Source organism: Polypterus senegalus, chromosome 5, assembly GCF_016835505.1.
Source record: "Polypterus senegalus isolate Bchr_013 chromosome 5, ASM1683550v1, whole genome shotgun sequence".
NCBI lineage: Eukaryota > Metazoa > Chordata > Cladistia > Polypteriformes > Polypteridae > Polypterus > Polypterus senegalus.
This window is the reverse complement of record NC_053158.1, coordinates 107,411,991-107,426,605: the sequence shown is the minus strand read 5'-3', so window position 1 is coordinate 107,426,605 and position 14,615 is coordinate 107,411,991. Positions and strand designations below refer to the sequence as shown.

Below are 14,615 nucleotides of genomic sequence, written 5' to 3'. Positions count from 1 at the left end.
TTCAGATTCTTATTCTGTTTTTAAATTATAAGCTAAAAAATATCAAGAACTCTCGTCCCGTGAGTTTGTACCAAGAGATTTAATCACACCTGGGGTCAGAAATAAAAGACAAAGAGTAAGACAGCTGCTGTACAGGCTTTTAAATGTTCAAAGCGCCACACAAGATGCAGATCATGCATCACAGCAGCAGCAGCAGCAAGCTAGCAGTTGATTTAGCAAAGATGAGGTAAAAAAAACAAAAACTATTTGTTTCCTATTGTATCACCTTTAAGAGGGGGTTTCAGAGGAGCGACTGCATCTCCTTGGGATGCATTCAGTCCCCCTCTTCACAACACAAGCGGCAGAGACACAAAGTGGCTGGCACGTAGCACAAGCCAGGGGGGTTGGCGAGCAAAGCGAGCAGGGGGCAAACCCCCTATTATATATGTATATATAATCCCCCAAGTAAGAATTGAAGAGTATATTATGGTATATTTCTGCTTTAGTACATACACACAGTTCATATTTAATAAATAAATAATTTAGAGAGAGAGAGACAGATGTGATTGTTTATGGCTTTAGGCATCCCTGAATGTGATTTGACCAAGTTAATTACTTGGTCCAAAAGAAAACTGGGACAATTTATTAGCTTTGTCAAATGGTAGAAGCCTGTTGATATTAAGCAGAACTGCTCACATAGATTAATTATATGGTGCTGCTTATGAGACATTTACATTCTGTACAGAAAAGTGAAAATGAAGTAAAAATGTATAGCTTGTGTAAAAACTGTCCCTGCTCTCATCCTTTGAAATAGTATCCTTTTCATTGCTAAAAGACAGTTAACTTGGTGAAAATAAAGTATACATCTACAGTCATACAAAACAAATCATGGCAGTATTTATCCTTGATCTACTTCTCATATAATATCCCACCCTTGATGCAGATTGTAACCTGTAAAATACTGAAGTGGATTTACAGTGGTTAATTTATTACTAATCAGCATTAGCCATGGACTTACTGTGACAATAAGTAATGTAAGCTGACATTTCTTTGTTTGAGCATTTCTGAGATTCTCACATTTGTTACAGTTTGGTATACACATTACTACTACCCAGAATGTTTCAGGTGCTTAGTAAAATTAGACTGAGTCAAACAAGTGGTGGTGTGTTCCCCCTCCCCAGAAAAAAAAGTTTCCTAGTTCATGTCATTGTACAGGCTCTTGGTGTTCTGAAAAATGCTTTTTTAAAAACACTAGCCTGGGGTCGACAAAGTCCACATCAAATAGCAATGAATTCTCTCATTCATGGATAAGTAAAAAATGTTGCCTGTGTTGGGGGAAAAAAAAACTCTCATGGGGGCCACTGCGGCTGTTCTCACACAGACTTGCTTCCCATGGCTGGTTGAAAATGGAATTGGTTACCACTTGGATGTCTGTCTGTAGAGTGGCATGACATACTCATATTTAGACTGTAAAAGTATGACATTGAATGCATTTTAAATTATATCGGAGATGACAGAATTGAAAAGGACTGTAATGGTGCAGCCCCTCTGAAGGTTTGGAGGTGTTGAGTTTAAAACTGTATAGTATGTATATATTACAAAACATACTAAAATAGCTTGGTGGACAAAATCCATTGGCAAGTATAACTCAATAATATAAATGTATTTAAAAAAAATAAAAAATACATGAATACAAAAGCTACACTGCATTTACTTCTGTTTTGTATCCAAGTTTTTTTGGGTTGTCATTCCATTGCTGTTTGCTTTCAAGAGAGCCTCTTATTAGGTATCTGCAAGAGACGAGGCCAGTACAGTAGTTCATTATTTGGCTTAGGGGTTCTGTTTTATTTTACTTTTTGAAATGTCATTTAACTGATGCATTTCAAGGGTAATTTTGCATATTAACAGTCAATTTTTAATCAGCTAATCAATCTTTATTTTATTAAGTTGATTCCATGGTCATAGAGTAAGAAAGAGATGGATTTGAACCTATTTTTAGTTGCAAGGCCTTGGTCTGTCTGCATTGACTTCATTTGAGTTCCTGAGATTTTAAGGATGATAAAACACTCGGCTCTGCCATTCGTTGTCAGCACCAGCAGATCTACTAGTATAAACTTGAGAGACAATACATAGAACATTTTACTTTATTATTTTAAAAAAATATATCCCCATAATTTAGTAGCTTATAGAAGTACCTTTGCCAGCAATCACTGTCAATTGGTTTAGGTGTGTTACATTATGTTGGAAGAAATTTAAACCTGCTTCTCCTTAGTGGGTTGCTTAGTTTAATGTTTGGGGACATTTATTTATGCACAGGTGTTTATCTACTGCCACAGCATCTTAATGGGCTTGATCTTTGGACTTTGACCTGGCCATTCCTGAAGTGTTTCTTGGATTTTCAGCCACTCAGTTGTAGATTTCTTGGTGTCCTGTTGCATGGTTAGAACTTGGATAAGTTTTAGCTGTCTCGCGATGGCATTACACTTTTATCTGTGATACACCTGGGATAATCAGGAGTTAAGGACATACTTTATGGCTGTCTTGTTTGTCCGGTGGAAATTGTTCAAGCAGTCTTGTGGTTCCTTCAGATGCAACCTTGAAAAGCACAATACCATTCCTTGATAGCTATGCTTGTGCATTGACAGACTCATGAACTGTAATATCTACTGTGTAGAAAGAGGCTTGTGGGTCTATGGATGTAGCTTTAGGGTTTTTAAGCAATAATATGGCATGTCTGTGTGGGTCTTCAGTGTTCTCAATTTGTAAATAATTATACTTACTGTAGAATGATGGATTCAAATTAGACTCTGACTGATGAGTATAAACAGTGGCTTTTCAGAAAATGTGGCAGATTTCTTTTGTTCATGGGATGGCACTACTATAAACCTGAAAGCTCCAGAACAAACAGCTAGTGTTTTTAAATACATTAAAAAAAATGGAAGGGTGCCCAGATTAACTGCATTTTAATAATATGACTAGGCTTTAATTTCTTTCTAAATTGGTACAGAAGCAGTCTGCATTTTGTTACTTTATGAGTCAGATTCTGCATGATTATTTTTTTGTTGACTAAATGACAAAATGTTAAGTGTTTAGCACCTGCGATTACATTTTATTTAATCTGAGCAAACTGTGATGAGTTATGTTATGATTTTATAATACGGTAGAATTCAAAGAGGATATGCTTACTCTAGTTTTCCATATTACAAGTGGTTTTACAGCATGTTTAAATGTAAGCTACAGCCACAGTTTGCAACAGCCCCTGCCATTTACTTGTCATTATGCAGTTGCAAGCCAAAAGATGCCGGCTGCCAGGCATATTATTAATAATATCACAGGTACAAGCAGAAAATCCTATAGTGTTGGCCCAGCTATGGCAGGCAGTCCGTCTGTTGCAATGTGCTTGCATGGTTCTGTTTAAAGAGTGTTAGGTTGAAATAAGACGTTGTAATATTCTATGTACTGTAGCTTTCATTTAGCAACAACTGTTTTTAATAACAGGCTTTTGCCATGAGGCCACTCGGTAATTTTGTAAATTGCTGCACTTTGTTTAACGTTTCTTCTTTTATTTATTTTTTTAATTCTATATGCATTGTCCTTTGTCTTGAAGCATTGTCCTTTGAAGACACTGACATCTTTATTTCTTTGTGTGTCCAAATATGCTTAACCATTGGTTCCTGGCCTTGTTTTGGTTTTTAAAGCTTTGCAAGTCTATGTTAATTGTCCACAGCATTCTGTTTATTCCTGGTACTTGCTCAGGGCCTGATGCTCAGCCAGTAATATCTGGACTTCATCAGACAGGAGACCGCTTTGCTTAGCAATTAAGATTACAACAAGCCAGAATAAAACAGAATTGGATCCCTTATTGAAAGCAGTTCTTCTCTTTTGGGCTTGCAACAAAAAAACATCTTGGACAATTGAGGCCATTCATCTAATATTTGATAGTTTAAGAAGTTATTTCCATTCTTTCCTGTTCCTGTCTCAGCTGGGACTACTGAGCAGGCTGGAAAATATAGCCTAAGATAACCTTCTCTAACATACTTGATCGAATTTAGCATCTTGGGGGTGGTAGCGTCTCTTCTGACATAACTAAGGCACAAAGTAACCCTGGACAGTGTGTGAGTGCATCGTATGGCACAGTCACACATCAACAACTAACATTCACATTGTTTGGAATGTGAAAGGGAAACCTATTCTGACATAGCATTTGAAGCAAAAACAATAGATCTGTGAGACAGCAGGGTTAAACACTCTGCCACTGTGCAACCAGGCCGTAAAACTTAATTTTAAATAATAATTAAAAAAATCTACATTTTACTTATTTGCCTAGGATTTATTTAACAAAAAACTGAGTTTAGGCACTGAAAAGGAACCCATTTGTGGTTAGATGGTGTGGGTTCTAGTAGTGAAGCAAAAATATTGAAGGCAAAAGAGCACCCTGCAAGGAAGAGGTTGGTTTCAGCAGATTACCAGAGAACAGAATGAAAACCTGCACTGTGGGAGAAACGATTCACATCATGCCAATGTGGAAGGAAGAGCTTTGATAAGGGTCAGTATTGCCATCTAGGTTTGCTTGGTGACTTTGTATAGTAGTAGACCAGGCCAACTGCTACAAAATTAAAAAGATGGAGACTGGGAAGAAGAAAGTATTGCCACTCACAGACATTGGAGGAGAGGTTACTCAAAGATTAATGGAGATGCATGAAACTCAATCTAAAGATACTGAGGGTCAGCTAAGGGACGCCAGAAGCAGCTAATTGTGCTATAGATATGCAAATGGAATTTTAGAATTATTCTATTCCTCTCATTTTTAATTGGAGGATAACTCCAACACCCATAATCATTCATATGTTCCTTTTTTTTTTTAAATCATCCCAGAAACAATTTTGGTGTTTTCAGTGGAAGGTCAGGGAGGTACCTGATTATTGTAAAGTTGTGTGTCATTTTACAATGTTGCTTATATTATGTGAATGATTGAAATGATGTCCTTTATTAGTAAGGTGTATTTCACCTGGATGGCTAACACAGTGTAGTCAATAAAGAACATAATGGCAAATAAAGCTTATAGCTGAACCCTTTCACCTACCCAAGTTATGACTGTGTGAAAACACTATGTATTCAGTCCTATCTTTACAGTAAATGGAAGCTTAAATACTATGTATTTAAGTATTAAATAAGGCATTAAATATTTATTTTGTTAGTATCATCCTGTCTTAGAGCAATTTGACCTGAACTTTGTCCTTTGTATTTTCCTTTGCACTTCATACAGTTTATATTTGGTTAATGGTGAGCTTTACAAAGGCATTATATAAATGGTAAATGGTAAATGGTCTGTATTTGATATAGCGCCTAACGCCTGTATTTGATATAGCGTTCAAGAACCCCCCTAGGCGCTTTACAACACAACAGTCATTCACCCATTCACACACACATTCATACGCTGGTGATGATAAGCTACTATGTAGCCACAGCTGCCCTGGGGCACACTGACAGAAGTGAGGCTGCCGAACACCACCAGCAGGCAAGGTAGGTTAAGTGTCTTGCCAAAGGACACAACAGCTGCATTCTCATGCCGGGAGCCAGGATCGAACCTGCGACCCTCCGATTGCTGGACCACCCGCTCTACCGACTGAGCTACTGCTGCCCTATATATATATATATAAGGACTGTCACTTCCTTCCCTACCATGTGTGTTAGGGAGAAGGCTTGCAGAATTAAAACTAACCGTGCTTTTCTCTTAATGTTGTGTTTGTCATCAGCAAATTTCAAATCCAAAATAAAAATATCCGTGTTCCTCGAATGGTAAGTGTAGCAAGGACTGGCCTGGTTTGCAGGGTTCAGCGGACACAGAGTAGTCTCCCCACATGAATGCTTGTCTCATAATTCTCTTTACCCTTCTTGTCTGTTGGGTCATTGTTTGAAAGTTTCCTTTATGGTTTATTAAATTTAAGAAAATGATTTGTTCAAGGTGGCACGGTGGCGCAGTGGGTAGCGCTGCTGCTTCACAGTTAGAGGACCTGGGTTCGCTTCCCAAATCCTCCCTGCGTGGAGTTTGCATGTTCTGCCTGTGTCTGCGTGGGTTTCCTCCTAAAGTCCAAAGATATGCAGGTTAGGTGCAATGGTGATTCTAAATTGTCCCTAGTATGTGCTTGGAGTGTGTGTGTGTGTGTGTCCTGTGGTGGGCTGGCACCCTGCCCGGGGTTTGTTTCCTGCCTTGCGCCCTGTGTTGGCTAGGATTGGCTCCAGCAGACCCCCGTAACCCTGTAGTTATATATAGCGGGTTGGATAATGGATGGATGGATGGATTTGTTCACATAGCATTGTACAGGATTAAAACTATGTCAGTATTACAAGTTTTACACACCCAGTATAAAAAGAAGTCATGGGGTTTAATCTGCTAAAATGAATTGCACATAACCGATGCCCTTTCAAAACAAATAGTTATTTAATGACGCTGACTTAAAGGAATACTTTGCCCAAACAATATATTTTTTTAATCTCTTATTTACCCTGTGATGAAAATGTAAGTTTTTATGGAGAACAGAAATAATTTATGAACAAAAGGAGTGTGTTAAAAATAGAAACAATCTTTTGAATTGAAGACCACCTCTCTGATCATTCATTGTTTGTTATGCCACAAACTCATTAATTCCGGATTTTTTCATCGGCTGTTTGTGAAACTGTAGCATTGAACTGATTTTCTGTTTGTCTGAAGTATCTCATACTCACAAATTCGACACATGCTTTTCACATGATGTTTTCACAAGCCTTGCTTTCATTTTTAGTTGTGCCCATGGTGGCGCTTTTAAAGTTGAAAATATCTTTGGCGTTGGTCTGGTTTCTAATTCCTGTGCTGAGCATGCTTTGGCAATACCTGCATTTAGGAAATATCCTCTGCCCTGAAGCCAAAATCATGTTGATATTATTAATGCCACCTCCCAGCCAATTTACTGTAACACTTTGTAACTGGCATGCTTCAGTTCTGTTTTAAATTTGCACGGTCAATTTAGGCTCCTAGGAGAGGTAAACTATTGCTGCTTTTTTGCTAATGCAGTATGTGCATAACATTATTTAAGCACTGCAACATAGGTCCCAAGTTTCTATGGACATAAATGACTAAGGAAAGTCAAAAAATTGTACCTTTATGATTTTAACATTGTATCTCTGCAATTTTTTATTTTTTGAATGTAATTAACAGTATAGCCCTACTGAGTAATCCTAAAAAAATAAAAAACGGTAAGCAGGGTTTCCTACAAATGTATTAAGAAGCAGCAGGCTGTGGTGATTAATGCTGTTTTACTGTATTGATCATGGTTAAAATTACACTTCCAGGCCTTTACAGACATATGTTTGCATACTTAATCCATGTTGCCACACACATTTTGGACAACTATTTGACTTATAAACCCCCAAAAGCTTTTTGTATTTGTGTTCATGTTCATCTATAGTCATGTCAGGTTTACTCCAAAATGAAGACCAGCCCATGTGGTCCTGATACAAGAGACAATTTCAATGTAGACAATCCTGTTTTCTACTTTCTTTAAGCCCAATGAGTGGCATCCATCCATTTGACACATTTGTCGGCTTTTTGAATGGTTTGTTCTGTCCTCTGCATGCAATTTAAGGACACAATGTGCATATGGTATTCTACTGTTGATATAATTTTTGTCTCATTCAGCTTAACACTTTCTGAGTATTTGTCTTGACGTAGAACATACCTCGTAGATAAATCCGCAGACGGATAAATAAAAAGCTTCTTGTGCATTATATAGTATAAGAATGAATGACTTCTTTTATAACTGATCTTGTGTCTGGGCGGATTATGAAACAGTAGCTGAACTTGGAGAACCTGCAGATGCATCTTGGGGAAAACTGCGGCAGAATTTCACCTTGACAGCTTGATCAAAGAGGCTCAAGAAGAAAAACAAGGATTTTAATTACAAGTTCTACAGATAACTAAAGTAAAGCTGCTTAATGCAATATATGAATTTTTGTATTGCATATGTATGTTTTTGGGTACTCCTAAAAGGTTTATAAATTCTTGTAAATACCCCATTACAAACTTTCATTTTTACAATGTTTATTACTATGATCATTTTTGCTCTTGTCGAGTCTTTAATTCTGAAATTTGTTTTCCAGGTGGTTTTCGATTGAAGTACTTTTCTACACAAGCAACAGAAACAATAGACTCTGCTGACTGAACTGCTGAAAACCATTGATGATTGCTTCCACTTAAAAGATTATTTTCCAGAAAATGTGTTTTTTTTCTTCTAATAAATATAACAGGCTTTAATCTGAGAACTTGTGCCTAAACCTTTCTTATGTACAGATGCTGGGAAAATGGTCAAACACAAACATTAATTTGTTTTTGCACTGAAGCAGCATTTGCTTTTGTTGAGCAAGCTGTCACCATGTCATTAGAAAGACCCTTTTTGGATTGCAGTGGATTGGTGTATTGGTGGAGGGGATCAGAACGAATAGCTTTCATTTTCTGCGGTGGTGACGTTCATTTTTTCTGTTCACAGCAAGAGTTAGAAGTTTTTAGCAGGACACCATCTTAATCATAGAGACACTGCAATTTGTACAAATGTTTTTCTAATTAGTAGTGATATATTAAAAACCTGATTTGAATATGAGTGCCTACATTGACATTGTTGAAGAGATTAAAAAATGCATAAAAAAAGCTTTTGAAGACTTGGATATGAACTTTTAAGATTTTTGTTAGAGCAGCTAATTAACAAAAATTCAGACTTTTTATATTTATTTGAAATCTTAAATTAAAAATAGTAAGTGTGAATGTTGTAAGATATTTTTTGTGTTTGTAAGAGAAGTTGTTTTGAGATAATTGTCTTTTTTAGTGTCATACTACAAGAGTATACTTGATTTTAAATATATGCATATATGAGATTGTGTCTCTTTGTGTGTATATATTGCACACATGCGAGCACAAACAAATTTACAGGTTTGCATATTTTTATATAAATATGTGTGTATGCATAGGTGTTTGTATTGTGTGTGTGTGTATGTATGTTTTTATATATATATATGTGTGTGTGTGTGTGTGTGTGTGTGTGTGTGTATCTACATGCAAAATATGTAATATACACACACCATATATAATGACCTTGGATTGTTAATGAAGCAGTGTTTTTGAATGTAAACTAAATTTATTATTTTTTTTTTTTTAAACCTGGTTGTTGTAACTATGAAACCGCAAAGTTAGAAGGTGAAGAGATGTAGTACACTTTTTCTTCCTTTCTCAAAGCATTTGCCATTAAGTATAATGTGAAATATACATATAAGAAGGTATTATGTTTGGTAGATGTCCTTACATTTTATGCTGCTGTTTTTTTTTCCTTCTCTATTTTTGTATACATTTATTTCCAAATAGGCCAATATGCACTATTTTACTTCCAGGAATGGTTTAATTCTGAAGTGCACTGAGGCAGTTATAGGAAAAATCTGAAACTAAACACACAAAAAATGACAGTAACTACTGCGTTCAAGGCCCTTTGCTGTTTACTAAGTATTCTTATAGGAACAATGCACTGTAGTTTTGTTCCAGCAGGGGGTGTTAATATAACAACTGAATATATTTTATTTGAATAGTTGCCTATTGAAATATCATTGTATCAAATATTTTCAAGTGTATTTCATCTTTACATTTATTTCTACATTAGCAACAATGACCTTGGCATTCCTTATGTCAATTATATTTAGAAATAGAATATATATAAAAAAATAAAACTCGCTTTACAGGAAGCAACTTAAAAAATTAAAGATTTTTTTTTCTTTTACATTTATGTGCTTTTGTTTCAAGAAAGTAGTTTTTCATCAATATGTTATCAAAAGCCCCCCCTGCTGTTCTGTAAGACTGCAGTCTTTGTTACAAACATGCTGGGTGCATTTGTTGAATTTAATTTTAAGAATTCAAATACTGTACTGTATATGAGAAGGTATATTGTTTACCTTCCCTTGTATGTTTACTGTATTCTTTGATATCTATGTACTTGAAAGGTCAATTATATTTCTAGGACAAATTTTATGCAAATATTTTGATTTTTTTTTTCTCCTGAATTAACAGCAATAAAAAAATAAAGATCTTCTATGATTTGTTTTTATTAATTACAAACTAATTCTGAGATTTTACATGATTCTTGTTTACTCATTTTAATGGCACTTAATCTTTAATGTTCACTTATACAAACTTCAGAGAAAGAAAAAATAAACCTCAGTTGCATGTGGCAACACTGTAACACACCTGTCACACTGCCGTCTCTGTGGTGTATATTTTGTCCTTTGCAGGTAATACATTTGAGTCGGCTTTCTGAGATCTTGACTGATTCCACAAATATTGTCAACTTTCTTATATTCCACATACTGCCAATAAGAACTTGTTTCCAGTATTATACCATCCCATATTTTATCCAATTAGTGATTTTTTTCCCCCGCAGTGACTGCTAGGATAGTCTCCAGCTGCCCTTTGAGCATGCCCTACATAAATGGTCAAAGTAGATGGATGGATGGAGGTCAGCATTTTGAATTTTTTTTCATATTTAAGTTTTATACATTCAAAACAACCATTTTGCACAAGACAGATACCAATGAAGTCTGATATAAAATGTAGAAAGTGTAATAATAAAAAAAAAACATTTTAGTTGAACAACATTTAAATATTTCACAATTTAAAATAACAGACTCTTATCAAGTTTAAGGCCCTTATGGTAATGCTTACATGTTAAATTGAAATGCACACTGCTATCCTAACTTTTCTAAATTATTGTCATTTTAATGAAACTTCCCTATGACTTTAAGTGATATGACTAGATATTGATGAAATTTAATCTTTTGTCTCATAGATGGACAGCAGGGGTGTCATGCATATCTTCAGCTGTCAAAGACAATGGCTACATCTACACCTTTTGTATTTTCAACAAATTTAGCTTTCCTAAATCAAATTCAAGTTGAATCTTAATTGCCCCTCTCTATTTTCTATTTATTTATAAATTCTCAATTTAAATTTCAATGCTATTCCCCCTCCTCAAAGAAATCAAGAGCTTCCTTGTTATCAATTGATCTGTGGGAATGACTTTGTACATTATGTATACTGCTGTATCTGTCTACTCTCTATAATCTAATAAGGCCCAAAGAAAGGTAACTTGAACAATGTAAAGTGAAGCTAATGGAAACACTACGAAGGTAAAACAAGAATCGCTTTCCTCTTCAGACAATTCTTAAACCTGAAAAATCTAAGGTAAATCAGTACAATTCAGAACTTAGTAATTTTGAAAATAAATGGTAGTTATTTAATGATAGTAATTTTCTTACCTTCAGTAGATAAACTATCTTGCTTGTTGTGGCTGAATGCATTGAGGTGAACTGTATTTTAATTCAAAGGAGTAATGAGCATGGTTATCAAGATTTCCATCATTTCCTTCTAAGAAAAAAAAGAACTTCAAACACTGCTTGAGTACTCTTTATACGTGACAATAATGATCCTATATATACTTGTGGAGCTTCTTCAGTAGATAATTTCAGCAGCACCTAACAAAGTTGACAAGTTGTGAGTAAATCCTAACATACATACAATATTGGATGCATGTGATTCATTCAATTTGTATTTAGTTTTATTTTTAGTACAGTGCTGTACTTTCACATTTTTCTTTTATCATCAACATTCCATTATCATGTACATATACTTTTGCTTGTATAAATACTATATAGATTTATAATAAAGAGTAAAACAGGTTGTGTAGTTGCTGCACTGCCATTAGAGCAGAGAACTGAACAAAGCAAGACTTTTTCTGTTGAGCAGCTGAGCACAAAAAAAAATATATTATTAAATGTGTTCTACTAATAATCAGAGTTATTAATGTATTCCCTGGGAAGAAGTTGTTATATACTTAAGAGATTTTCTAAAATAATCAACAGCCCAGAAAATTTGCTTCCATTAACGTGTGTGAGAATTCATTTTGGTGCAGTTCTGCCTACTCTCATTTGCATCTGGGTATTTTGCTTAGGGTTTTAAAGACTATACACAATTTCAAAGTACACATATACAGCTTAAATAGTCCTTAATTTGCCTAGTGTGAGGTTACATGCTGCATACTTTGAGGGTTTAAGACTTCTTTCCCTTCTCTCAGCATTTGGGGCAGGTGCTTTTTGCAAGTTGGACTGGTGCCATATTTTCAGCTCTTGCTTAGTTCATCAGTCTACCCACCTTTGGCTAACCAACGCCTGACACAAACGCTGCTCGATTCTAAAAGAGTTTTTTTTTGGTACCTGTGCGGCTATGGTTACACAGAGAACATTTCACATCTGTGACAAACTGCCTGTAATGATGTCTGTGTACTATCAAGAGGTGCTTGTCCAATTCCCAAGCTAGTATGGACTGCCAGCATTTTGGAGCATAAGACAGCTGATAATATTAACGTTTCAAATCTTGAATAATCAAAACTAAGTCGTCAGAAATTGCTATCTATCATATTCCCTGAATAGAAGCTTTACAGTCATTGTCATCCAAGGTACTACCTTTCAGATTGACCATCAAATATGTATTTGTAGAAGCAACATTTTGAGTTGTACTAAGGAGCCGGTCACACTTGAGTTCCTTTTTCCAGGTGAGGCCTGTGTCTGGTGAATGGAGCTGAAATCCAAATCTTCTGGCATTCTGAACCAGGCTGGGCACCAGGGGTTCATTTAGCTGTCTTAAACCCCCTCTCTGCACCCTAGCTGCCCAGAATGTTACTTGTTGTATCTTTGCAACTTTATTATACCATGCCACACTTTGTGTTTCAGATGCTGTGAGATTTAATGTATAAATTATGAGAGAATATTGTTTTGCAAAATATGATGATATACATTAGTTTAAGATATAAAAATGCAAGATAAACAGAATAGGATGATGGGGTGGGGAGTTATTACGTGGGGTACTTTTTCCATTAACTGAATACAGAGTAGTTATCTTGAGCTGTTGTTCTGTCCATTGTCTGAGCCCACTAGTTCCTTTAAAAAGATGAAATCTATCCCAACTAATCCACTATGGGGATACTGCATATTGTATAAAATATGGAATATATAATGATTATTTCTTAACATTATGTTGAAATACACTGTTGCAAATTAATGAAGTGTTCAACTACCACAGCATTTGCTAGGTTATAGAATGTGACAAAAGTGCAAAAAATATGTTAAGAGATGCATTGTAATGAGAAGTGAGACAATAATGACCTCTGTTAATCTGTGTTCAAATCTATGTAATTATTGTGGCATTGGCATAGCAGTAGTGATTGGGAGGCAATGGAGTTACAAGTACCTGAGGTGACTCTGGACAATAGGCTGAAGTGGACTATCAACACTGATGCTCCGCAAAACAAGGGTCAGTGTGGTAGTTTGCTAAGGCAACAACATTGCTAGAGGTTAGGTTGGAAAACTCAATAGACTCATAGAGCTTTGTCCTGGGAGTGGTTGAGAGAAACCCATTTCAGCTGCTTTTATACTACCTCTCCAGGGGACTTGATTACATCATTTTTGTGCAACATGCAACTTGTTAAAAGGAGGAGGCATGAGGAGAGACAATGACAAAGATATTAAAATGTTACTTGTCACATATGAAAGTCCTCCAGTTGTTGGGATTTATCAAAGAAGCTAAAATATAGTCCTGCCACTTGTGACACCTGTTGTCTATTCATATTTGTCTCTGAATGGAAGTAAAGCAAATCACAACAAAATAGTATGGCATAAAATGGCATAACTCTCTGTACTGACTTGCAAAACAAGCTCTGCTTCTAAAACAGAAACCTGAGGAGAAGCAGAAAAAAAGTGGGGATCCATGTTTATATCTGACCTGCATCATTAAAATACAACACATGTGCAGAGCAAACATTTCAGGTAAGCTTAGTGTGCAGTTAAATGCTCAGTCCACATCTATACTATATAATGTAAACAAGCACAAATTTTCATATCAGATTTCTTTACCAATTCTGACATGCATTAGTAAACTAGTGGTCATTACAGAAAATGTCACTTGCCCTCTGCATGTCATTCTAGCTAAACAGAGTAACTCCTTCAGCAAAAGACTGATCCAAGAAAGCTGCAGTACTGTGAGCTATGTGAAGTCACATCTGCTAGTAGCCATTACACTAAAAAATTAAATTGTCTCTTGCACTTCATATTGACATTTATTTTACAACATTCTGTGCCATATGATTGCTGCTGCATCTCTATAGTTTCCTTGGGGAATAGTAAGTTTTTATCTATCTCTAACATAACTCTTACCTAGCCAGTCTCTTAAGACTCTTCCTTGGTTTTATTTGTCACGTTTCATCTTCTGTACCCAGTACTTTCAATTTTGCATGTGTTTTTAAAAGAGTGGCATTCTTAATTCAATGTTTGTTTTATCTATGGCTAACATGTAGCACTACTGCAATTCCTTGGAGGTTATCCTTATTATAAAAATACATTATCCAAGTGTGCAATTTTAGATAGGTAATTCTTATGTTGCTGGCCTGTAGCTTAGTCTTCACCCTATCACACTTATCTTGTGACGTAACCTGAGGATCTTTTCTATTCTAAAATGTCCCACATCCTTATCCAGGCTGCTCAGCAGATGTTATTCAAATGAAGCCAAGTTTGTTCAC

General features: G+C 35.7%; 1 protein-coding gene across 1 annotated transcript in view; it reads left to right on the top strand.

Annotated features, from left to right (window-relative positions):
- Positions 1-10,082, top strand: part of zcchc2 (zinc finger, CCHC domain containing 2) — a 159,339-nt gene extending 149,257 nt beyond the window's left edge. Inside the window, exon 11 of the mRNA XM_039753206.1 lies at positions 8,116-10,082. Coding sequence (XP_039609140.1) covers positions 8,116-8,177 — 62 coding nt within the window. The 3' untranslated portion in view covers positions 8,178-10,082. The remainder of the gene's footprint in view (positions 1-8,115) is intronic.
- Positions 10,083-14,615: the final 4,533 nt, after the last annotated feature.